Source organism: Macrotis lagotis, chromosome X, assembly GCF_037893015.1.
Source record: "Macrotis lagotis isolate mMagLag1 chromosome X, bilby.v1.9.chrom.fasta, whole genome shotgun sequence".
NCBI lineage: Eukaryota > Metazoa > Chordata > Mammalia > Peramelemorphia > Peramelidae > Macrotis > Macrotis lagotis.
The window spans coordinates 652,540,053-652,566,834 of NC_133666.1; the positions used below are offsets into that span (position 1 = coordinate 652,540,053).

At 42.3% G+C, this 26,782-nt stretch overlaps 1 protein-coding gene across 3 annotated transcripts; it reads left to right on the forward strand.

Moving 5' to 3' along the window:
• Positions 1-140: 140 nt before the first annotated feature.
• Positions 141-26,157, forward strand: MISP (mitotic spindle positioning). 3 transcript variants are annotated; one of them, XM_074204952.1, is made up of 6 exons: positions 141-307; positions 2,284-2,408; positions 19,465-21,682; positions 23,860-23,999; positions 24,284-24,322; positions 25,593-26,157. In XM_074204952.1, the coding sequence occupies exons 2-6, from the start codon at positions 2,355-2,357 to the stop codon at positions 25,680-25,682; spliced, it is 2,541 nt and encodes an 846-aa protein (XP_074061053.1). In that variant the 5' UTR covers positions 141-307; positions 2,284-2,354; the 3' UTR covers positions 25,683-26,157. The 3 variants fall into 3 exon arrangements, with proteins under 3 accessions (XP_074061053.1, XP_074061054.1, XP_074061055.1); XM_074204953.1 differs by lacking the exon at positions 141-307 and having other exon boundaries at positions 2,061-2,408; XM_074204954.1 differs by lacking the exons at positions 141-307; positions 2,284-2,408 and adding an exon at positions 3,653-3,717.
• Positions 26,158-26,782: the final 625 nt, after the last annotated feature.

Below are 26,782 nucleotides of genomic sequence, written 5' to 3' on the forward strand. Positions count from 1 at the left end.
TTTCTTGGGGAGGGTGAAAATCTGAAGAGCTTCCTGGAGGAGCACCCTAGGTAGACAGCTGTTGCCTGCACCCCCCTATCCCTGCTGGGTGGGTGTGACCATCCCTGGTGATTAAGTCATAAAAAAGTGGCTGATGCAAGAACCATGTGACCTATAGGCACCACTTCCCATCGTCCTCCCAGATCCCCAAGGGAGGCTAGCCTCCGGTCACTTTGGCGACTCACTTTTCCAAGTGGGAGCTGGGTGTGGGATTCCTCCAACAGTTCCAGTTTATGCCCAAACTGGGAAGATTCCCACTACAAGACAGGTGAGTCTAGACCTGAGCCATGAATTCCAACCCCACTTCTGTCCTGCTCAAAACTCCTTTATTTAGGAGGACTGAGAATAGGACCCAAAGTTAAGATTTGAGGGTTCTGGTAGACTTAGTGGATGGTGTGGTGGTAATGATGGTGGTGGTGATGGGTGGTGTGGTGGGAGGAGGCATAAGGGGGCTGGAGAGGAATAGGGTCTTCCCTGATTTTCCTATAACTTACCCCAAGTTGGTCATGCACATTGCCTGGAGATTCCAGATGGGAGATAGGTTCTCCCTCTCCCATTCTTCGGTACTATCCAGGTTCCAGATGGGGATTCTGCCCTCATCTCTTTTCCCCAACCCCTTCCTTGTAGCGTACCTGTCCAAGATATACTCTCCCCAGTTGCTGTGGGTAGAAGAATATCTTAGTTCCTGTTTTGAAAGAGAAAGGGACCAGTGGAATCATATAGGCAGGAAAATGGGCGAGGGCCAGGCTAGTAAAGATCTGGAAGGAAACATTTCTGAGGTTTCCCCTAAATAGGGTTTTAGAGGTGATTTGGACCTGATGAGAGAGAGGATAGCTGAACTAAAGGGCGAGGTCTTAATTAGGATTGATCTAGTGTAACTGGGGGCTAGGGCACAGCTAAGGATATTGAGTGGGGAAAGAGTGAATTGTATAGGGGATTGTAGGGTCATAGTTTTAGAGCTAGACAGTACCTTGGAGGTCAGCTAGTTCAAGCCCCCAGGTTTTCCAAATGAGGAAACCGACCCAGAGTGGTGAGGTAGATGTTTGCTGAATGACTAGATAAATCAGACCATGAGGTTCCTTTTTTGGGAGTCTAGACATGCCTTTGGGAACCAGTATTCTGGCTCTCCCCAGATTGGCCATTCCTGCAATCCTGGATCATCAGTAGACGCACGGGGTAAGGATCCTATGATTGGTGGTGATGGAGAAGGTGTGCTTTTTTTAAAATTTGTTTTTAAAAATTCTCAAATTTAAAAAAAATTATTTTACATGTACAATTATGTTAAATTTCATGTTAGTCACGTAAAAGAAGAAACAACAAAGGTGAAAAAAGATAAAAATAAAAAAAAAGTGAAAATAGTATCCTTTGATCTGCATGGAGAAGATGTTTGAGGCGGTAATACTGGATGTTCGAAAGCCAAACATACACTTGCCAGAAAGACTATTTTTATGTAGAACCCACACAGGTCGAGAACTCACGGGACTGAGAAGAAGCGGTACTGGGACTCTCCAAAAGTCTCACTTAAGAGCTTTGGAATTGATTGTGCAGCATGAGGGATATTGGCAGTATGGCGTGCCCTCATCAGAGAGAATACTGTTCTCCATTAGCATGGCAGAATGGAAGCAGTAAAAAGGAACTGTGAGATGCTTAAGCTTAGAGAACCCATCCCAGGTGTCCACATGGACTATTTGCACCCAACCTGTAGTAGAGCATTCTGAGCTCATATTGTGGTTCAATCAGCCACAACTGGGCACACTGTAACACATTTCTCAAACAGTTTTGTCATTTTGATCTTCTGTAATGAAGGACAAGAGCCAATCAAACTGGATGAAGGAAAGAGCCCTCAGTCATGGGAGTCAGGTGTCCTGATTAAATAGGATGATTGTGAAATACTTAGCACAGTGCTATATATGATAGGTACTATAAATTTGTTGGCTTTTATTATATCACATTTTTAGTACAACTTGCAAAATGACCCAGGCCAAGGCCCTTCTCAACACCTTCATTTCCCTTCTCTGCAAAATGAGGGTAACTGTACCTGCCCCCCAACCAGGAACCAATGGAAACATTTAAATAAGAACCAGAATGAGGAAGAAGTGGACAGGGTTGGTCATGGAGCATGCAAAAGGGGGACTGTCCTTGAACTTCTCATTCCATCCTTCCCTCATGGAGACATTATGAAAAGACAATGAGGGATGGTATGGAAATTAGACCCTGGTTTCCTTTTTTGTACCCTTCCTCCAGACTGATCTCTGGGCCCTGGCTGTCCACTGGCCCTGACCTGAACTAGACCCAGCCCAAGCTGTTTCTCCTCAATGTTGAGCTACCCACGTCCATGGCAGGTGCTCTGCACCACAACCAAGATCCAGGTAGGAGTCGCATTGTTCTCCACCCCCCATCTCCTACACACACACACACACACACACACACACGCCACCATCAACAAAATCATTATCCCTACTGTTTCCTGGATTCCTTGGGCCTATGGTCCCCATGCCCAAAAATCAGCTCTGGAAATGGGAAGGCCTGCCTATGCTTTCTCCTCGCTGAGTGACTATAGCCCCTTCTCACTGGTCCCCCTTTATGAAACAAGAATAATTATAATCTCTCCACCCTTCAGCGCAGGGTGACTGTGAAAGTTAAGTTGGATGTCAAAGAACTATGGAAAGTAGAAGTAATTAGACAAAGAAATGAGTCTGTTTTGTTTCTGGTTAGCAGATTCACCTTTGGTCATCCTAAACATAGAATGTTAGAGTTATGAGCAGGATATCAGAGCTGGTGTGGGGGGGTGGGGTTTCAGAAGCTTCTCAAACCGAGTTTTTTCATTTTCCTTTTTAAATTTTATTTATTTAAGGCAATGCCTTGCTAGATCACACAGCTAGGTAATTATTAAATGTCTGAGGTCGGATTTGAACTCAGGTCCTCCTGACTCTAGGGCCGGTGCTGTATCCACTGCCACCTAGCTGCCTCTCTAGAGGTCTTCAAGCAGAGGTTGCAAGGCAATTCTGGCACAGGGCATAGGTTAGATTCCATCGTGGGGGGTCCTCCTGGATCTGTGATCCTGGGACTCAAAAGGGCCTGGATTTTTGAGAGCCTTCAGGTCAGAGTGCTTTGGGTAAATCCCTTCTCTCTGGGCCCTCTACTTCCTCATCTATAAAATCAGGACCTGATTTCTGAGGTGCCTCCCAGCTCAGAATCTATGATCCAGCAATTTCTAAGTACTATTCAACTTGTGACAGGCTATGAATGAACCCTGTTCTTCAAGCCTGGAGGCAGGAGAAAGGATAAGATCACCTGGGGCCTAGGGGGGCCAAGGGCTGACCCCACAGGGCCCCAGCCACTGGGAAACCTTGGCATTTGGTATTGTGCCCGCCCCAGCCCTTGAGTTCTGCCCACCTGAAGGAGGGGGGGGAGATATCATCTTTCTGGCCCCTCCTGCCCAACGGGACCTGGACTTTGTTTCAGGAGCCCCTGAGGAGGCGGGGCAGGGGAACGGGGGAGCCAGGCTCCCAGGCCACACCTGCTCCCCTCCCTGGCAACCTGAGCAGCTGAGGCGGGGCCCAGGGGAAGGGAGGTTGGGGCTGGGCCAGGCTGGGAGGGGTCATCTGGTCATTTCTGGCCAGGGAGCTTGAGCCAGCAGTGTCTGGGGAGCAGAAGGACCCAGCTCGGGAACAGCAGGTGAGTTTCTGGAGGCGACCCCTGGGATAGAGAGGTTAAGGGAGAGAGATGGAGGGGGTAGGGTGAGGTCTACGTGATTGTTTCTGGGTGTGCGACTGAGGGTGAGATTGTAGGATTGTCTGTGTGTGGGTACAAGGATAATTGTCTTTGTGTGTTTCTGTGAGAGGGTGTGGATGTGTCCATCTCTGGGAACCCAAAGGGACTGGCATCAAATGTCCTTTCCAGGTCTAAACTTCGGAACTCTGTGTACGGTTCTGTGCATATGTTGATGTTGAAGTCTGAACAGGTGTTTCTGACTGTGAATATAAATGTGGTAGTTTGTGTGGGGGAGGGTGTGTTTGGAGACTATATATCTGAGGATGAGATTGTATGGGGCGATGTAGAAGGTGCTCTGTGTAAATAGCAGTGTTGGATGGGATTGTGGGAATGATTATATGACTCAAGATCATAGATTTCAAACTGGAAAGGAAATTAGGAATTGTTTAGTCCAAGCCCTTTCATTTTATTGTAGAAGAAATTAAATCCCAGCAAGGGGCAGGGATTTATCCACAGAGATTCCAGATTTGGGATTAGAACACAGATCATCTGATCCCAAATCCATGGTTCTATCCACTGTGCCACAATGTTCTGAATGTTTCTTTGGTTTGGAACAGGATTTACATGTCCCTCCCCACTCCCCTGCCCCTTTCCTCGTCAATCTGCCCTAGGTTTTGGGGGGTTGTCTCAGCTCCGAGGCCAGAAACTCCCTATCCACTTTACATGAGGAGAAACTTCCCAACAGGGAGAAACATCTCAAAGTGAGGCAGGCTACTCAAAGAAATGGGATCTTCCTCATCAATGGCCAACGAGCAGACCCTGGAAGACCGGCTAGTGGGTAGATTGCATCATTCATATAAAAGTTGGTTCAGAAGACCCTCCAGACTGCTATGAGAGTTGTTGCTGGAAGGGAGGTTTAGAATACAAAATATCAGTGCTTGAGAGTATGACCTTAGAACACTGAATGTCAGAGCTGGGAGGAAGCTTAAAACATACATATATATATATATATATATATATATGAATATAAGAGCTGGAAAGCTCTCTCAGGACATAGAACACAGAATGTCAGAATGTGAAAAAAAAACCCAACCCAGAAATGTTGATCAAGCTGGAAAGGACCCTAAAACGAAAAACACAGAATGTTGAAGCTTTAAAATACATACATACATACATATATATATGTATATGTATAAAATGTTGAATGTTAGAACTGCAAAACCTTTAGAACACAGAACACAGAATGTCAGAATTGAAAAAGACCTTAGTAGTCATCCAGTAGGATTTGCACATTTAAAGATGAAGAAACCGAGGCTTCCCTTTCATTGGGGGCCAGATGGGGCAAGGGATTCTTGGAACTGCTTCCCATCTTCTGGGCAGTAGCTTATCAGCATGGTCCAGCTGCTTCTAAATCCCAGCATACCCTCATGTCCCTCTCCTGACCTCAGCTTTCACTAGTAAATGTATAGGCCTGTAGGTAGGAGCTCTCCTTGGACTTGGTGAGGGGAGACGAGGCAAGGGCAAGATGATTCATGAAATTTTGGCCAAGTGTATGATATGGTGCTCACTCTGGTTGAGTAGCAGCCTCTGGAGGATGGAAGGCTGTCTCCTTAAATGCAGGGCCTTGTCCTTGAAAAACCAGGTTGGGGTTACCAATCTGTTGTAGGTTTTGTTTGGTTTTATTTTGTTTGTTTTGCAAGGCAAATGAGGTTAAGTGTCTTGCCCAAGGCCACACAGCTAGGTAATTAGTAAGTGTCTGAGGCTGGATTTGAACTCAGGTCCTCCTGACTCCAGGGTCGGTGCTCTATCCATTTCGCCACCTAACCACCCTTTGTTGTAGTTTTTATAGCAAAGGGTAATGGCCAAGCAAAATCTTGTAGCAAAGAGACAGAGAGAGAGATTGATTGATTGATTCTGATAGGCTTGGAGTCAAGATGCAATTAAGGTCAGGGCTAAGGGCTGTGGTCTATGGTTGAAATTGAGGTCAGGGGTTAATGTCGATTGAGTTTTTAAGAGTTGAAAAATATACAGATTTGATGGTACAGTATTTTCTTTGTACAAGGTTTTGTTTTTCCTCTGTTTTTTTTTTTTTTTCTATTTGGGGAAGGGGGAGGAGAAAAACAAAATGTTTGTTCATAAAAAAAAATAAATTTATAAATAGTGGACATAAAGGCAGCTAGGTGGCACAGGGGATAAAGTACCAGCCTTGGAATCAGAAACACCCCAGTTTAAATCCAGTTTCAGACACTTCCTACTGTGTGACCCTGGGCAAGTCATTTAACCATCATTGTTTCCCAAAAAAACCTCTCAGTCCTCAGTCCTCTCATTTTAAAGAGGAGAAAACAGATATATTGAGATTTAGGAACTTGTCCAAAGTCATACAGTACAATTAAAGCCAGAATTCAAACTAGGTCCTCTGACTTCAAATCCATTTTTTCCTCTTCTCTGTCTCCTTTGTCTCCACAATGTTCTTCTAATTCTTCTTTAAAAACAAACAAATGACATACATTTTCTTGTTCGCTATTCTTTCAAAGATACCTGAGTAGAAGTCAGTTGCTATCCTTGGTGTATTGAGGAAAATACTCAGAAAAGACATCAGTTTTTTTGGGATGGGAAGCAATCAGGGTTAAGTGACTTGCCCAGGATGACATAACTACTAAGCATCTGAGGTCTTGAACTCAGATCCTCCTGACTCTAGCTGGTGTGGTATCTACTGTCCCACCTAGCTACCTTGCCAAGATCATCAGGCTTGAAATTTCAGCTATGTCACTAACCAGCTGTGTGATTTTGGACAAGTAAATGGCACCTCTCTGTGCCTCATTCTCTTCCTTGATAAGCTTTTTATTTTTTAAGTTCCCTTCCAACTCCTTGGAAGAAGTGAAACTTAAACTGGTTTTGGGAAGAGAGGAGTTCCAAGCAGAAGGACATTAGAGGATGAATTCCAAAGGACCAAATCAGAGTTCCAAGGTCATCTAGTTTCCAAAACAAGCCTTTGGGTGGATCTCTGGTATCCTGGTTCCAACGTTCTGTCTTGAGGAGCAAGGGGAGAGGACATGGCTATATGAAGTTTCTCTGGGTGTTGGCACTTGTTGGCATCCTGATCTAGCTTCCCAAGAGACCTTTGACCCTTCCTGGATGGTGACCAATTTCAAGGGAGAGATAAGGAATTGAAAATATGGCCCTTAGGCCATAAATACTTGTGAGATCCAATTTCAATGAGAGAGGACTTGGGGCAGCCAGGTTTGACCTATTAGAAGGTCTTCAGACAGAGGCTGCAAAACCATTTGATGGGTTTGACCTAGTGGGGATTGGACAAAAGGCTGATAGCGACCCTTTCTATTTTCAGATTCTGGGATTCTGGAACTTGCTGAATATTCCTTCCCATTGGGAAAGTCAGTGTTCCACTTAGAACCTTAAGACCAAGGACCAAGTCAGTTCCATCTGTCTCCTGTTCATTAGACCTAGTCCTGGCAGGGGCCAAGTACAGAGGGGGCAGTAGTCAATCAAGCATTTATTAAGTGACTGCTGAGTGTTCCTCATTGTCCTAAAGGGCTTGAAATAAGGGCAGCTAGGTGGTGCAGTGAATAAAGCACTGGCCCTGGAGTCAGGAGGACCTGAGTTCAAATTCGACCTCAGACACTTAATAATAATTACCTAGCTGTGTGGTCTTGGGCAAGTCACTTAATCCCATGGCCTTGCAAAACTCTAAAAAAAAAAAAAACCCCAAAAAACTAAAGAGTTTGAAATATAAAGGCAAACGTGAAATAGTCCCTGCCTTCAAGTAGCTGACATTCTAATGAAGGGAAATAACATGTATACAACAGTATATAAAATATATATAGTATAACATGTACTATATATAAAACACATTTATATAAAATGAATACAAAGACTTTTAGAGGGTGGATGGCATTTTGGTAAGTGGGAAGATGGCATGCTGGACCTAGAATAAGGAAGATCTGAATTCAAATCCAGCCCTAGTCACACTTGCTGGGTGACCATGGACAAATCACCTAAACTTATTTTCCTCAGTTTCCTCAAGTATAGAAAAGTGAAGATCATAACAGCACTTTCCTCCAGGCTTCTTGTAAAGATCAAATAAAATCATATTTGTAGAGTGCTTAACACAGGGTCTGGCACCTAGTAGGCACTTATTAATACTTGTTTCTTCCTCCCTCCTTCCATCCTTCTTTCTTTCCTCTCCTTCTTCCTTCCTTTCTGCCTTCCCTCCCTCCCTCCCTCCTTCCTTCCTTGCTTCTTTCCTTCCTTCCTTCTTTCCTTCCTTCCTTGCTTCCTTTCTTTAGACTAGGAAAAGGCTTCACAGTGAAGGTAGGAACTTGGGCCAAGTCTTGAAGTAAGTTAGAGATGCCAAGAGACAGAGGAGAGGAGGAAGAGTACTGGAGACAGCCCATACAAATGTTTTGTTTATTCATTCAGCCTTTCCCCACTATCAATTTCTTTATCGGTTTCGGAAATTCTTCCTTTTTCATAGTCTGACTCATATGGCGATTACTCCAGGAAGTTTTTCCCTTATTAATCATATCTTGGACTCTTGTCTGCTCCATTGCAGACCTCCTTGGTCTCTGTAGGTGTTTTGACCCTGAACTTGAACCCTCAATGTTGGGAAGTTGGGTGTGATTTGAGAAGACTTACTCAGAGCTAGAGCCCATAGTGGGAACTGAAAAAAGTATTTATTTTCTTTTTGAAGTGACTGTCACCAGAACCCTAAATAGGTTCATTAAGAACAAGTCATAGGGAGGCTAGGTGGTGTAGTGGATAAAGCACCAGCCTTGAGTTAGGAGTACCTGGGTTCAAATCTGGTCTCAGACACTTAATAATTACCTAGCTGTGTGGCCTTGGGCAAGCCACTTAACCCCATTTGCCTTGCAAAAACCTAAAAAAAAAAAAAAGTCATAGTAAGCAAAAGATGGCTAGGAGGTTCCATAATTCACAAAATGCTGAACCTAGACTCATGAAGACCTGAGTTCAAATTCAACTTCAAATTCTTACTGAGTGGCCCTGGATCAATTACTTCACTCTGTTTATCTCAGTTTCTTCATCTGTAAAATGAGCTGGAAAAGAAAATGGGAAATCACTCCAGTATCTTTGCCAAAAAAACCCAAATGGGGTCATGAAGAGTAGGGCAAGACTGAACAATAATATGGTAGGCAAACCTTGTTTTTCTGAAGGAGGACACAAGTATTTATTAAGTGCTTGCTGTATACCATGAACATGGAATTATCCCATTTGGTGATAATAACACTAATCTGGTTACTAATATGGAAGGTGCACCAGATATAACTGAGACATTTGGCAAACTCCTAATGATTACCTTGAAGCAGAAGTGGAGAGATGTGTCCTCGAAATTAGTGGTTACAAAACTATGGAATTGGTTAGGTGCAAATTATTAATTAATGGACCAGCATCAATCTTGTGGCATGTCTCTAGTGGAATGCCCCAAGATTATAGTTCTAGTCGCCATGTGCTAGTCCACATTTTTGTCAATTAATTGTACCGAAGTGTAGATAGTATTCTTATCAAATGTGCAAAGATCAAAGGGATAGCTAATACAACTGAAAGATTCATTTAGAATCCACAAAAGTCTCAGCAGTTTAGGATGACTGGCCAAAACTAGTATAATGGACCTGAATAGGAAAAATTATTAAGAATTATCTTAGATTTGAAAAAAAAATCAACTGTGGCGTTGGATAAGCTGGATAGGAAAGAGGCAGATTTCTAACCCTGGCTCCATTTAACAGATGCAGAAACTGAGACTCACATTGGGGACCCGACTTGTCTAAGGTCACATGGTGAAAAGTTGGTTCCTGCTGTCTCTTAGGATCTTGCCTAGTAGGAGGAACAAAGGAGAGCCAGGAGAGTTAGGAGGGGGCATTATAGTCCTTCATTTTTGGAGGTAAACTGAGACTAAGAGAAGGGTTTCTCTTCCCAATTCTACCACTTCAATTCTTATGCTCTCTTCCCTCTCTCCCAAGAATATGGTGAGGATAATATGAAAAAGACAGATAGATAGATGGATACAAGGAGGGAGGGGAGAACTGAGAGGATAATAAAACTCCATCAGCTGGTACAGATTTGAATGGTAAGGATTTTTATCTCTGCTTTCCTGTTCAGATTTCCATTCTATTGGCACATTTTCACCCTTGGTAGGTTAGAGAGCAGTCGAAAGACCTAGGAGAAGGAAGAATAACTGGAGAGTCATGATCAAGTTCTGGACAAATCTAGAGATAAGGTGTGGTGGGGTGGGGGCACTGTAAATAAAGCAGGACTTTAGCATCATCCCCACTCCCTGTCTCAAACAGGATAATATCCCTCAGAGAATCTGGGAAAGGGTCAAGGTGAGATAAGGTTCACATGTGCATATGAGCTATATTCTGTCATTTTATGGTGCTTGATTTCCAGAAATGGAAATCAAGAGACCTGGATTCTAGTCCTGGCTCTCTCACAAATTCTCCATATGCTCTTAGGCAAATGACTTCTCTTCTCTAGACCTGTCTCAATTTGCTTTTATAGTTTGGGAATTTAAGGAGTTTTTATTTGTTGTTTTAAGTTTCAGACAAACCAGTGCTTAGAAATGGTTTATCTACCTCTGGCTAGGCAACACTTAAGATCAACCCAGGGTTGGGAGTAGGGGCAATGAAGGATCCAACCAAGGAAGCAACCTGGGTGATTACTGGAATTGATGACCATCCAAGAAACAGACCTTGGATTTGGTTATCTTCTAAAAGTGATAATATATTTTAAGCATTTTGCAGCTATGCAAATGTATTATAATCTTATCACAGCTCCCTTTTTTTTTTAGGTTTTTTTTGCAAGGCAATGGGGTTAAGTGGCTTGCCCAAGGCCACACAGCTAGGTAATTATTAAATGTCTGAGGGCAGATTTGAACTCAGGTCCTCCTGATTCCAGGCCAGGTGCTCTATCCACTGCACCACCTAGCTGCCCCATAGCTCCTTTTTGATGTGAAGAATTGTCTGCATCCTTAGTCATTTCCTTACCTGGGCAGTTGTCTGATTGCCCCTGCCTAATGGGGAGACATGGGCCTGTCTTGTAATTCAGAGGACCTGATTTCAAATCTCATTGCTGCTTTTTACTGTCTTTCTGACTTTAAGTAAGCCATTTAACTTCTGAGGAAGGTTAATTCAATTCAATCAAACTTCCACATTTGGATTCGTGTTAAAGTAAAAATTCTGTGACTTCAAAAAATCTTCTCATTTCCTCCAATTATAGTAGACAATAGAGTTCGACTTCAAATTATAACCTCTATGTGAATTTTTAAGGTATATATGGATAAAAAAAAACAGGGATCTAAAACTGAAACTCAATAATGGTCAAAATAGTTCATATTGGTCTAAGGGGAAAAAAGATGCTTCCATGTTTTTGAATATTACCAAATATGAGTGATCTTTTTTTTTTAGGTTTTTTTTGTAAGGCAATGGAGTTAAGTGGCTTGCCCAAGGCCACATAGCTCTAGGTAATTAATAAGTGTCTGAGGTCTGATTTGAACCCAGGTAGTCCTGACTCCAGGGCCCCTGCGCCACCTAGCTTCCCCGAGTGATCTTTTCTAGTTTGGTAGAAAAGTGTGCTGTTGTTTCTGAGTTTATGCCCCAAATATATTAATATTTTGTTTTGATTTTTTACATTAATAAAAAATTCAGAACTGTTAAAAAAATGAAAAAGGCAAATTCATCCAAGGTCCTTGAGGTTCCATGATCCTGTTATCCATCTTTGAAGTCCCTAGGGAGTATCCAGTGGTTCCCTGGTTAAACAAGGGATATGGATCTCCAATGGTAACATGATGGGGCAGGGCCATCATCCCCTGATGGGTCTAGGGGCAGAGGTAGAGGTAGTGGCAGCTAACTACTAGAGAGCCTTATGGCTCTGAGAGATACCACTCCTCCTCCTCATATTGTAACCAGGAGGCTATAGACTTCTGGGTAGAAGAGTGACCTTGAAGAAGAGAACTAGATATAGACATAAGAAAAATAGGGGCAAACATAAAGGGGGGAATTGGAATAAGGGACTCATCAGTTAGGAGAAGATTGCTTATGGTGTCAATAGAGGACAGATGTGAGAAATAGCATGGATATGGCATCAATAAAACCTGGTCACTGTCAGTCAGCCAATTGATAAATATTTAATAATTATCTACAATATTCTAGTCTCTTTGGTAAACCCTGGAGATACATAGAACACACACACACACACACACACACACACACACACACACACACACACGAGAGCCCCCATCCCTGGGAAGCTCAAATCTGAGGTGGTTAGATGAGGATGGGAGAGATAGAAAAACTCAAAGGTTATCAATAGGAGAGGCTGAATGAATAAATACCACAGTTAGAAAGAGTAAATTTAGGAGGAGTGGGTTTCGGGGAAGAGATAATGAGTTCAGCTCTTGGTCTATTGACTTAGAGGTACCTACAGTATATCCAAGTGGAAGTGACTCTCAAGGATTTGGAACAGTGGGCCTTGAGCTCAAAAATGAGGTTAGGATTAGAGACCTTTATTGAGAGTCATAGAACGAAGACTTGAACAGACCCCTCCATTCTGTCTTCTCCAGCAGATTGCCCCTTCTATCATTCAGACTCTCATTCATCTTCAGTTTCTCTCTTAATGGGGCCCCAACTACAACAAGCAAATCTTTTTACAACTCTCTAATGGATTCACTATCTCACCACACAGAGAATTTTTTCCCAGATCTTTTTATCCCTTATATCCAAAATATATTAATATTTTGTCTTGATTTTTTTATTAATAAAAAATTCAGAACTGTTAAAAAAATGAAAAACCTTCTGGAAAATAGGTCAAAGCAAACGCCTTAAATTCCATCCCATCTTCTTCAGTAGATCACCCCCTTAAACTTGAAGGCTTAAAGTAGTCTGAAGCCTGGATTCAGGAAGACCTGAGTTCAAATCTGGCTTCAGACAGTGGTTGTGTGACTATAGGCAAATCACTTAACTCTGTCTACTTCAATTCTCTTCTCTGTAAATAGGTCTAATAATAGCACCTATCTGTTAGGGTTTTATGAGAATCAAATGAGATAACAGTGAAATAATGACTGTTATATAAATGTTTATTCCTTTCGCCCTCCCCACATCTCTGCAGTCCACAAAAATCCATTACTTGTTCCAGGTATCCTTGGTAGCTGTTTGCAATGTTTAAATTCCTTGAAAAGGCTGTTCTATACGAGCTCCTCTTTCATTTTTAGTACAGCCTGGCTTCTGAACTCACTATTTGTCAAACTCTAACTAATCTCTCTAAGATTATTAATAATCTCTAATGGCCAAATCCAATAGTCTTTCTTCAGGCCTCACCCTTCTTGACCTCTCTGCAGTCTTAGATACAGTTGGTCATCCTCTTCTGCTTAATAATCTCTTCATTTTAGATTTTCATAGCCCTGCTCTTTCCTGATCTCTTCCTATCTGTCTGCCTGCTCCTCTTTGCTGGATCTTCATCCAGGTCATGCCCACTAATTGTGGCTACATCCCAAAGCTCTGTTTTGGGTCCTCTTTGATGCTGCCTTTGGGTCCCCTTTGATGCCCCTTATTATTTTTGCTTGATAGTCTTATCAGTTCCCATTGATTCAATTATCATATCTATGTGGATGATTCTCAGACCTATTTAACCAATTCTAACCACTCTTTAGGGAGGCTTGGTGGCTCAGCGAAGTAAGGAAGACCTGCATTCAAATCCAACCTCACACATACTGTGAGACCCTGGGCAAGTCATTTAACCCTGTTTGCCTCACTTTCTTCATCTTTAATAAAATGAGTTTGAAAAAGAAATGGTAAACCACTCCAGTATCTTTGCCAAGAAAATTCCAAATAGAGTTAATAGGGTTACAGAGAATTGTCTATAACTAAAAACAGAACAATGACAACTTCTCTTCTGACCCCACATCTTAATATCGCCAATATCCATTGTGCATCTTGATCTAGATATACTATAGACAATTTAAATCCAACATATCAAAACAGAATTCATTTTCTTTCCCTCAAAATCTTCCTCCTTAACTTCCATATTATTGTTTAGAGCACCACCAATCTGCCAGGCACCTAAGCTCATAAGCTTCTCACTTTCTCTTACTCTTCATGTCCAATCTCTTGCTAAGTCCTATCAATTTTACATTCTCAACATCTCTGGGATATGCCTCCCTTTTCTGATCTGATGCAGTGGTTAGAGTGCTGGGCCTGCAGTCAGGATTGAACTGAGTTCAAATTCTGCCTCAAATATTTAATAGCTGTATGATATTTGGCAAGTCACTTAATCTTTTTTTCTGCCTCATGTTCCTTAACTATAAAATGAAGATAATAATAGAACCTAATTCAAAAGTTGTTTTGAGAATCAAATACAAAGTAATATTTGTGAAGCATTTAGCATAGTATATGGCACATTGGTGTTATTTAGCCTTTTTCAGTGGTGTTTGACTCAGAGAATTTCTAGTTTTATGACCCTGGGTAAGTCACTTAATCCTGTTTGCCTCAGTTTCCTCATCTGTAAATTAAATTGGAGAAGGAAATAGCAAAGCATTCCAGTTTCTTTGCCATGAAAATTCCCAACTGTCTGACAAATTGAAATAAATAGAAAACAGCAAAAACAAATCTACCTTCACTTGATCCTTTCAACCCTTCTACTCTCATCATATACATACCTATATATCTTTTGCCCTTTGCATCTAATTTCTGAAAAAGGCTGGAAAAGGAGTCTCCACTTTCCTATCACACTCTTAACTGCTTATAATCTGATTTCTGATCTCATCATCACTGAAACTGCTCTTTCCAACATTAGTAATGATCTCTTAGTTGTCAAATCTCTCCTGACTCCAAGGCCGGTGCTTTATCCACTACACCACCTAGCGCCCCTTGTCCTAGACTCTCCTTTCCTTCCTTCCTCTATACTGTTTCACTTGGACTCATCAGCTCCCATGGGTTTAATTATCATCTCTGTGCTGGTGATTCTCATATCTACCTGTCCTCTCCTAATCCCTGTCGATCTCCAGTCTCAAATCCACAACTGCCTTTCAGACATCTGAAACTGGATGTCCAGCAGACATTTCATGCTCAACAGATCCCAAACTGAACTCATCATCTTTTCAAATCCTCGTCAATCCCCACCATCTTCTATATTATTGTAGAGGGTAAGGCCATCTTCCTAGTCCCTCAGATTCACAATGTATGAATCATCCTGGACTCCTCACCACCTCTCACTCGTCCATATTCAACAGGACTTGTTAATTAGACCTTTGCAACATCCCTTGAATATGCCCCCTTCTCTCCTCTGACACAGCTACCCCTCTAGTATAGACCCTCATTACTTCACTCTTGGAAAAGCCTCTGGGGATGAGCTGGGAGTGTCCTTCTTGCCTCTTGTCTCTCCCCACTACAATCCATCATCCATTCAGTCACTAAAGTAATTTTTTTCTAAAGCACACAGGTTTGATCATATCACCATCCTACTCAGCAAACCCCAGTGACTCCCTATTATCTCCAGAAACAAATACAGAATGCTGTGTTTGACATTCCTTCAGTTCCATCCTACCTTTACAATCTTCTTCCACCTTACTCCCTAATACATTCTCTTAAATTCAGTGACATTGGTCTCCCCAATTGTCCATCCATCTCTTAGCTTTGGACATTCTGGCCGCTCCCCCTTCACTCTCCCTCCTTCACTCTGACTCCTGATCTTCCTGGCTTTTAAGTCCCAACCAAAATTCAATTTTCCTGTGTTAATTATTTTCTATTTATCCTGAATATAGACTTTGTTTACATGTTTTATTCCCATTAGATAGTAAGTTTCTTGAAGGCAGGGACTCTTTTTTGGCTTCTTTTTGTTTCTTTAGCACTTAGCACAATGACCAACACATAATAAGTGCTTTATATTTATTTGTTGATTAATTTGAGGTATATAAAAAGTTTGAGAGGCATAATTTCTGGACAATCATTTTATTAATTATGGCTAGCAAATAATTAATAAAAGGATGGCCACTTGGTCATGGAGGCTTCTCTGTACCTATATGCCCTTGGGAAACAATCAAATTTGATTGGTTAACAATTGATGAAAGAATAAATATTATAAGAGCTGGACCTATTTTAATGAGGGGCTGGGAGATCTGACTTTGATTATATCATTCTTACTCCCAGACCATAACAAGCTAGACAAAGGAATCTCACTCCCTTCTCCCACTCTCATCCAGGCTTTTCTAAATAGAGCACAATGGACCAGAATTTATTTAGATTAAATTCTTTTAATTTTTTTTTTTTTACTAAGCTTCCTCATCTGCATGGGGTCTCAAGCAAGATAGAGTAGTCCAATATCCTCATCAGCTCTGTCCTTCAGATGCTATCTGATCAGATGCCATTCAGATACTATCTGAATAAACTACAAAGGTTGTTTTTTGAATGAGGAAATAGAAAAGGAAAATCTTAATCTCAATAATTGATTATTAATATGAGAGAAGCAATCATTTCTCTCAAATTAATTAATAAATGCTTGTTGGGACAGTGGGGTATCATAGTGGTTAGAACATTGGACTTGGACTTAGTAAGACATGAATTCAAATCCTACCTCAGACATTTACTAGCTGTGTGAGCCTGAGTAAGCCAATTAACCTCTCAGCCTCAGTTTCCTCATGTATAAAATGGGGCTAATAATACCAGGCTACATCTCAAGCATGTTATGAATATTAAATGAGATAATATTCATAAAATGCTTGCAAACCTTCAAGCACTACAGAAATATTGGCTATTATTATTATTATTGTTACCTTTGAGATAAGGAGGCAATAAATATAGAATAGAGTGATTGAGAAGTAAAAGAGGCCAATTATGAATATGAAGTAGGGTAAGATCAATGTGATTTTGTGTTTTCTCCAATGGCTTTGAACTAGGAGTAGAGAAACTGGATTGTGGGTTACTGAGGTATATGGAGTCACAGGTTGGTGATGATAGAAAGTGGGGGTGGGTAGGAAAGGAAGTCACTGGTTGAGTAATTGAGAGGTGAAGAGATCAGAGGGGTCAACAATATGACAATTGAAATCCCTGGGGAGAGGAGTCTTGGGATGCATGAGCTAAAATGTTGGACACATTGAAAATGTTGAGAGAATGAACTAGAAAAGTCCTTCTACCATAGCTACAAAGCTTCATTCCTTTATTTAACAATCATTCATTAGCATGTACCTGACACTGACTTGTCACAAATGCAAAACCAAAACCACCTTTGCCCTTTAGTTCTATTGTCAGGAAACAAGATGAACCCAGATACATATAAGCAAAATTTATGCAAAGTAGTATCTGAGCCAGAGACCAAGGACACTAAGCCATGGAGGGATCCAGCTAGAAAAGGTCACAAGCTATATCTTGAAGGGAGTGAGGGATTCCACGAGATGGAAGTGAGGAGGGAAAGCATTCCAGGCATAGGGGACACCTGGGGGGAAAAACGCATAGAGATGGAAGATGGGAGAGGGAACATAACATTTGATGAACAACAGTTGGATGAACCTTAGAGCTACTGAAAAAGAGTCTAAATAAATGAAAGAAAGAACATTATGCTAGATACTGGTGATGCAAGTACCAAAAAAGATGACAGTCCTTGTCCTCAGGGAACTTACATTCTGATAGGGGGAGAAATCACACATTGTGGGCCAGGGAGAAGCTTTTCGTTTTGGAAAGTTATTGGGATGTAGTAGAACCATTGTTGTGTTTTTCCTTCTTTTTTTTTTTTTTGCAAGGCAGTGTAGGGTTAAGTGGCTTGCCCAAGGTCAGACAGCTAGGTAATTATTAAGTATCTGAAGTCGGATTTGAACTCAGGTACTCCTGACCCCAGGGCTGTGCTCTATTCACTGCGCCACCTAGCTGCCCCTGCTCCACCTAGCCGCCCCTTGTCCTTCCTTCTTGAAGATCACCATACTCAGCATAATCAGTCTCCTTTGGCTCTTTCTAGTGGTTTTTACACTTGACCCCCCCCCAAGATGCTTATCCTTCATTTTTTTTTTTAGATTTTTCAAGGCAATGGGGCTAAGTGGCTTGCCCAAGGCCACACAGCTAGGTAATTATGAAGTGTCTGAGGTCCATCGGATTTGAACCCAGGTACTCCTGACTCCAAGGCCAGTGCTCTATTCACTGCGCCACCTAGCCACCCATTGTCCTTCATTCTTGAAGACCACCATGATATCAGGTGATGCCATGACAAGCACACAAATTGAATTTGAGTGAGGGAATGCTGTGCTAAATCATCAGCCCCACTTTCTCCTCTGGAATCATCTGGTCAGAGGTCAGATTTGAATCAGACTGGAGATGGCCCTGAGTAAGAGGCAGTCAGGGTTAAGCGCTTGAGGTTCTGGTTTGAACTCAGTTCCTCTTTACTTGAGAGTGCTCTCTACCCACTGTATCAACTAGGGAGATTGGCCATGGGTTGTCCTTCAGAACCATCTGAATCTAGTGGTCAGATATGGATCAGGACAACTGGAATCATAGGAAGAGCACCTTAGTACACTCTTCTCAAAAGCAATGGCAAGACTAAAGGCTAAAAAAGACTTCAGAACTAAAAAGACTGGTGGCAGAAAGATGGGAAGATGGCCAGGGAGTCAAGTGAAGCATGGCAAACTTGAGGACAGGAACTGTCTTCCCCCCCCTTTTTTTTAGTATCCCCATCATTTATCAGGGGACTTAGAACACAGTAATAGCTTAATAAATACTTGTTGATGTCATTTGACTTGACTGACATCTCCCTAGTCAGAGGAGATCATATGACTAATAACCCTAGAAAGGTGGACCATGACCAGATTGTGAAAGGGCTTTCAAAATCGTACAGAGACAGGTGTTTGTTAGCTGACCACTCAGAAAAAAGGGGAACCATTAGAAGTTCTGGAGGGCAATGAAAGTGAATGAGGTTTGATAAAGATGGATTAAATGGACCTAAAAAGTAGGATGGTGACTAAAGAATGATGGTAGAGAGATGATCCAAAGGAATGGTGAGTCTGTCCATCCTTCTGATGCTCTAAGTCAGCCACAGGCAAGGCCACCATTGGGAATAGCTGCCACATCAATGAAGTGGATTGTCCTAGAGGAACCAGGAAAAGTCAGTGAAAAGCAAGGGGAGAGTAAGAATGGAGGTTGAAAAGTATGAGAATGGAGAGGTGTTTATGAGGAATTGAGCAGAGATTTCAAAGAACATATTAAAATGGTCGAGATAATGAGTGAACTAGCTTATAGAATCAGACTGGGGAGATGAAGGACTCATTCAAAAAAGGGTGAGAAATCAAGCTATGGTAATAAGGATATGATCTTCACACTTTGGCACTGAAATTAGATAATTGGATTAGGTGCTAAGGGTCTAAAACTCTGACATCCTGTGTTCTAAGGTCCCTCCCAACTCTATACTCTTAGATTCAGAAGGCCCTCCCAGCTCTGACAATTTGTGTTCTGAAGGCCCTCTCAACCCTCACATTTGTGTTCTAAAGACTCTTTTAGCTTTGACTTTTTCCACTCTAAATTCCTTCCCAGCTCTGACATTCTAGGTTCTAAGATATTTTCTAGATCTAGTTTAAAAATTCATCAATATTCTCAAGGTCCTTGCAACTCTGCCATTTTGTAGTTCTTTGAAAGGGGTGGGTGTCTTAAAAAGCACAAGTGAACTTCATATGTTATGTTCCTACAATTATTTCCTCTTCCTTTGGTCCCACAGAGAGCTCAGAGCTGCCCATCCTTTCTAGACGAAGAGAGTTCCTGGACTGCCCCAGAAAACAGAGAAAACACCAGCCTTGAAAAGGGTTCAGGGCCTTGGCAGGAGCCAGTAGACATAGAAACTCCTAAAGAGATGGACCGAGTCACTAGATACCCTATCTTTAGCATTCCCCACTCCTCCAGGGTCAGTGGCCTGCCAACCGACATGGAAAATCCCTATACTTTTGATGTTAAAGTGGAGTTGATGTCCACAAGCTGGGACAAGGATATGGATGGAATGAATTCTGAAAACAGTTTCAGGTTTAACCCAGAGAAAACCTCAGGCCTGAGGACGACAACTATCACTCAAGAAACTGTTCCCATACCCTACTTGGTCAAAGAGACACAGCATGTCCTGACTGAAAACTATAGAGCCAACCAATGGACCCCTTCCTGGGAGCATAAGTCCCAGTCAAAGGTGGTGAAGACAGGACCTATCTATAGCCTCCGAGCTTATCCAGAGGAGCAGCACCCAGGGAAATTGTACTCAAGTGAAGAAGAGGAGGAACAGCAACTGTACCGCCTGGACCCTGGTGAAAATGTCTTTCCAAAGAGGAAGAAGGATTTAGAACGGGAGCGAGAGGCAGTCATCCAGGACCAGGTGGTGAGGATGAGCACCACAGTGGCCACTCGCTGGAGTTCCCAAGATGAACTGGATAAGATTTACTCTGGTCAGGGTCCTTCTTCCACCTCAGTATCTGACTCCGAGAATGTCATAGATAATGACCAGATAAACTTCCTGGCTGCCAGGCAGCAGTTCTTGAATTTGGAGAAGTTGAACTCAAATTCCCAATCCCTTCAAAAGCCCTTAAGAAGAACTATACAAACCACAAGGGCATCACCTGATGTAGTCCGGGCTAATGTTGGCCAAAGCACTAGATCCTATGGTTACAGTGGGGTTGGCCCAAACAATGGTTTTACTGTCTCCTTCAAGGCCCCGGGGAAGGATGATACTAAGGGTGCTAGGCCTGGTCTAGGTGCTTTGACAACCTCCCAGAGCATTTCTATAGGCCAGTTATCCTTGCCAACTGTTAATGATGCTCCAACCCTGGAGTCTGAGGGGGTATCATCGGAATTGGTTCTCCCTGATGAGGAAGCAAAGGAGACCCCCATTGAGAGAGAGATCCGACTGAATCAGGAGCGGGAGGCTGATCTTCGGCAGCAGCGGGGGCTTCAGCGATCAGGAAGCGGGGATGAGCTAGTAGAGATCACAGCCAGACCAATGTTGTCCAAGATAAATCTGATTTCTACTCCCACCCCCAAGAAAGGGAAAGATAAGGGGCGGCCTTCATCCTTATACATTCAGAGAGAGATAGCCCTGGACACGAAGCGAGAGGAAGACCATCGCCGGCAAACCGCGTATTCTGAGCTTACCAATGATGCCAGTAGAGCCTCCACACCAAGCCAACTGACCAAAGACTCAAAGCTCCCCAAAGAAGCCCCCAAGATAAGGCGAGCACAGAGCTCTGATTCCATTCTGAATTTTACTTCTGACACCTATCCAGTAGAGGCCACCCTGGAAGGAAGGAAGATAAGTCGCATTCCCTTGGATGCCTACCAGCCTTACTTGACCCCACAGACCAACAAGAAATCCCCATCCTATTCATCCTACAAAGCGAGTTTCTTGCCAGGTTCTGGATGCCACACCGTGAGCTCCAGGTGGGAGGAAAGGGTGGTCACACCTCCACCCTCCTTGCCAAAGTCATCCTGGGCTGGAGAGCAGATGAGAGAACAGCCTTGGAAGTCACAAGCCTCCACCATTCAAAGACAGGAGCCAAGGAGGTTGCAACCCCAAGAGTCCCCTCAAAAGGCCTGGGATACTCCTGAGCTGGTAGCTGGGGATGCTAGCCAGAATGTGGTGCCTCGGAACTACTTCCAACTCCGACCCATGAAGATCAAGTTCACCTCCCCTGGGTCAGAGGAAGCAAGTGGGCCTCTGCAGGATCACGTCTGGGAGTCCAAGGCTTATGTTGATGAGGCAGCCACCCCCACCAAGCCCGGAAGGTCCCAGTCCTCTAACCTGTTGGAGATGGAGATCCAGAGTGTCCTGCAACGGGAGAGGGAACTGGAAGAAGAGCGGAGGAATGCCTTGTTCCCCGAAGTTTTCTCCCCTTCTTTAGAGATGGACCAGTCATTTGACTGGGATCGTCCAGGTTCCAGCCACTCATCTGTGGCTTCAGGTGAGCAGCAGCTCAGGCCTGAACCTTTCCTTCCTCCTACCTTGCTTCCCACCTGGAACTCCTTCTCTAATTTTTTACTCTGATTTCTTCTCCACTTCAGGCTTGCCCCAGTTTCCTATTTCCATCCTCTATTTTCCTGTGTTCTGTGGGTTCCCAGATCACTTTTCATTGTTTCCTTTCAACTTCAAACACATAGAGGTCCATCCCTGGACCATGTTGCTTTAGTCATAACATATTGCTTCTTATATTTGGAAAGGGAGATGTATGAACTTAGTGTGTATGTGTATTTGTGTATGTGTGAATGGGTGTGTCTTTGTGTATGTGGACATGTCCATTAGAAATGTGTGGAAAGGGGGCGGCTAGGTGGCACAGTGGATAAAGCACCGGCCTTGGAGTCAGGAGTACCTGGGTTCAAATCCAGTCTCAGACACTTAATAATTACCTAGCTGTGTGGCTTTGGGTGAGCCACTTAACCCCATTTGCCTTGCAAAAAAAAAAAACCCTAAAAAAAAAAAAGAAATGTGTGGAAGGAGCAATATCCCTGGCATCTGTTAGGGGGTCTTCTCATGCATAAGCTATACAAGCCCTGGGAAGATGCTGCCTTTCTCTCTGCTCCTCTCCTTCCCTTCAGAAAAATCACCCTTTCTTAAGACCTTGCTAGGAAAGCCCGTCTGAGCCCAGGGAGACAACTGCTTCTCTCTGTGACTGGTTCCCCCCCCTCTTTAAAACTAATTTCTCCTGAGAACTAGTTAGGACAGTTTGTATAAAAATAATAGGGTAGGGCGTCTAGGTGGCGTAGTGGATAAAGCACCAGCCTTGGAGTCAGGAGTACCTGGGTTCAAATCTGGTCTCAGACACTTAATAATTACCTAGCTGTGTGGCCTTGGGCAAGCCACTTAACCCCATTTGCCTTGCAAAAAAAAAAAACCCAAAATAATAGGGTAAATCTGTATCCAGATAAAGAATCATGGAGTTTGAACAAAGTCCAAGGACTATTTCCTTTAATTTAGAAAAAAAACTGCTATCTTATTGTCTGATCTTATCTCTTTTACTTTATGTTTCTTCCTTAGGGATATGATTTCTCTCTCATCACATTCAATTTGTATCAATGCATACCATGGAAACAATGTAAAGACTGACATACTGCCTTCTGGGGGGAGTGGGGGAGGGAAACAAGATTGGGGGGAAAATTGTAAAACTCAAAATAAATAAAATCTTCAATGGGGATAAAAAAATAACAGGGTAAGACCAGCTTTGACTTTTCCTTTGGGAAGGCTAGGTGGCACAGTGGATAGAGTGCCAGACCTGGAGTCAGGAAGACTCATCTTCCTGAGTTCAAATCCAGCCTGAGACACATATTAATTGTGTGTCCCTGGGGTAAGCTATGTGATCTTGTTTGCCTTGATTTCCTCATCTGTAAAATGAGTTGGAGAAGGAAATGGCAAATCACTCTAGTATCTTTACCAAGAAAAACTCAAATGAAGTCACAAAGAGTCAGACATGGCTGAACAACAGCTACAACAAAGTGGATAAGGAGGCAATTAGATGGCACAGTGGTTAGAGCATTGGCTCTGAAGTCAGGAAGACCTGTGTTCCTCCCTCCCTTCCTTCCCTCTTTCCCTCCTTTCCTCCTTTATTTCTTTGCTTTTTCCCTCCTTTCCTTCCTCCTTCCTTCCTTCTTTCCTTCTTTCTTTCCTTCTTCTTCCTTTTTTCCTCCCTCCCTTCCTCCTTTGTTTCCTCCCTTCCTTCCCCCTCCTTTCATTTCCTTTCTCCTCCCGTTCTCCTTTCCTTCCTCCTCTTCTCATTCCCTTCTTTCCTTCTTCTTTCCTTCCTCCCCTCCCTCCTCCTCCTCTCCTTTCTTTCCTTCCTTCCTTCAAGTACATATGAAAGCAGGAAGTTGCCCTTGCCTTTCAAGTTCTACTTGCTAAATATGCAAACCTAAGCAAACCACTTCCCTTTTCCTAGACTCAGTCTCCTCATCTGTCAAATGGTGCTAATGCTTGTCCACTGGGTTGTTAGAAAAGAGATACTTTCTAAATACTACAGAAAGGTGAACTAATGTTATTATTTTAGCCCCGGGATCAACTCAAGAGAGGTATAGGGTAAAAGGGAGAAATCTACCTCCAGAGTACTTTGAAATCTTGCTAATGCCAGTTCCTCTTGTGTGTCTGCTGCAGGTATCACGGGCAGCTATTCTGTGTCTGAAATGCCCACCTTCTCCCCAGTCCATTTCCACTCAGGCTTGACGTGGAAGGTGGTAGATCAGACCCCCCCCAGACAAGAAGGTGTATCCTGGAAGACAAAGAGGGACATAGGGGTAAGTTGTAAGCAAGGAGAGGCTTTTCCCTACTTTACCTCTCTGACCTGAAAATTACCACCAGGCCTTGACCCCAAGGCTTCCTTCTTAAATTGTCAGTGTTTGTTTAGAAAGGAATTGGGAGGGACTCAGAGATGTCATTCTGACTGATCTGCTACCTGGCCATCTACCTGTCCATGCCATGAGGATGGCTCTAGGGAGAGGAGAGTCTGGGGAAACCAAGGACCCCTGGCAGGTGAGAGACATCTCCTTGGGCCTGACGTCTCTGTTTGTCTCCCCTACAGTATGCAGGCATTGACACATCTGACACCATCAACACAGAGGTAAGTCTCACTCTCCTCCATTGCAGTACCTAAGCTATGGGAGAAGGGATTAGAGACCAGGGTGCTGCTTTGGGATGGAGTACCGAGATTCAGCTGCCAGCTTTCCTTTGACTTTAAGGACAGTTTCTACAGTGATGGCCCTTTGCCTCCTTTCATTCCTCTAATCAATCTTTTCAGCCATCAAGGCCTCCTTCACAGAAGAATCAGAGGATTTAGGACTAGAAGGGATTAAAAATTATTAAAAACATTTTACAAAAAAGAGGGAGATCCATGGAGTAGCTGAGCTAGCAAGTATTGGAACCAAGATGGAACCAACTCAGATCTCAATTCCAGATGTAATACTTTCCCCACTACATTAAAATTATAGAAGGCAGTAAGAGGTCTGTGTTCCTGGAAGGAGTGGAAGGAGCTCTGAGCTGGGAACCAGGACACTGTCTTTTAAATGCCAGCTCCTCTCATAGTTCCTAATTCACTGCACAAAAATCAGCAAATTTCTGCTTCTCTTTAATATGTAGAACTTAGATGAGGTCATTAAGGACCCTTTGTATACAACAGTTTAAGAATCAAATCAGATTTGCAGATATATACAGAGGACCCCGACTCAGAAATCTTGGCTCCTTCTGTCCAGTCTCTTGAAGCAGCCCCTTCCCTTCCCTGATTTGTGGAGAAGTTTATGTTTTTACCCCTATTCCTCTTAGTCTAAGTTCAAAGTCTCTGAGGGAACAAGATAAAATATCTCTATGTCCCTCACTTTTCTTATAGCTAAGGGGTTTGATTTGATTTGCTCTGAAGGTCTCATTCAACTCTAAACCTATGATCTGATGAGTTCATCCAGAACCATCTTATTTTTATATATGTTATCTGAGGTTTAGAACAAAGAATTTAGTGGTGATCCAAGATTTGAATACAAGTCTTCTGACTTGAAATCCAATATTCTCTTTCTAATGTGTTATACTGGCACTGAAATGGGAATCTAGGCCATCATTTCTCCAATAAGCATTTAAGTGCCTACTATTTCCTTTTTCTTTTTTTTTAAATTTTTGCAAGGCAATGGGGTTAAGTGACTTTCCAAGGTCACATAGCTAAGTAAATGTTAAGTGTCTGAGGTCTGATTTGAACTCAGATCCACCTGACTCCAGGTCTGGTACTCTGTCCACTGTGCCATTCATCTGCCCCTTAGGTGGAGCATTTCCTTCTACCTCCCTCCCTTACCCTAGATGCTAACCTTACCTTACGACTCTGCTCTCTTCTCCTTTCTCCTCTCTTGCAGATTGTGGAATCCACAAGAGTGACTCGACATAAGAATGCCATGGCTACTCGCTGGGAGGCCAGAATGTATGCTAGCGAGGATGAAGACTGAGCCCCCAAATCTAGACTTGCCCATGCCAACCATCAGTCTGTGTAGGGGTGAGGAGAGAATTGAACTAAGACTCTCTCTCTCCCTAGCCTAAAATAGGATCCTAGGAGCAACAAATAGCTGATAGAGGGAAAAGAAGACATGTAAAATTCCTTCCTCCTTGGAGATTTGTGCTTATATAATCAAAGAAGCTAAAATCAGGTGCTGATAATATGGAAATATGTTTTGTATGACTGAATATGTATAATCTATATCAAATTACCTGCCAGAATTTTCCTGGAGGGATAGGGAAAAGAAAGTAAGAGAGAATTTGGAATGCAAAATTAAAAAAAAAATGATTAAGTAACTGCATATGTATAATCTGCATCAAAATCCTTGCCTTCTCAAGGAAAGGAGGAAAGGAGAGGAGGAGGGAAGGAATGTGAAACGCAAAAATTATAAAAAACAAATGTTAAAAATTATTTTACATGTAATTGAATAAAAACCATTCTTTAAAAAACAAATATTAAAAATTGTTTTTATATGTGATTAAGAAAAATAAAAATGTTCTTTAAAAAACAAATGTTAAAAATTGTCTATGTAATTGAGGAAAAAACATTCATTAAAAAACATTAAAAATTTTTACCTGTAAGTGAAAAAAAAAACATTTTGTAAAAAACAAATGTTAAAAATTTTTCTATGTAATTAAGAAAAAAACAAAAATATTCTTTAAAAAATTAAAGTAACAAATTGTTTTACCTGTAATTGAAAAAAATAAAAACATTCTTTTTTAAAGATTTTATTTATTTTGAATGTTACAATTTTCCCCAATCTTGCTTCCCTTCCCCCACCCCCACAGAAGGCAATCTGCTAGTCTTTACATTGTTTCCATGGTATGCATTGTTCTAAGTTGAATGTGATGAGACAGAAATCATATCCTTAAGGAAGAAAAATAAAGACATTCTTTAAAAATAAATGTTAAAATGTAAAGACTAACAGACTGCCTTCTGTGGGGGGTGGGGGGAGGGAAGCAAGATTGGGGGGAAATTGTAACATTCAAAATAAATAAAATCTTTCTTTTATTAAAAATATGTTAAAAATTGTTTCTATGCAATTAAAAAATA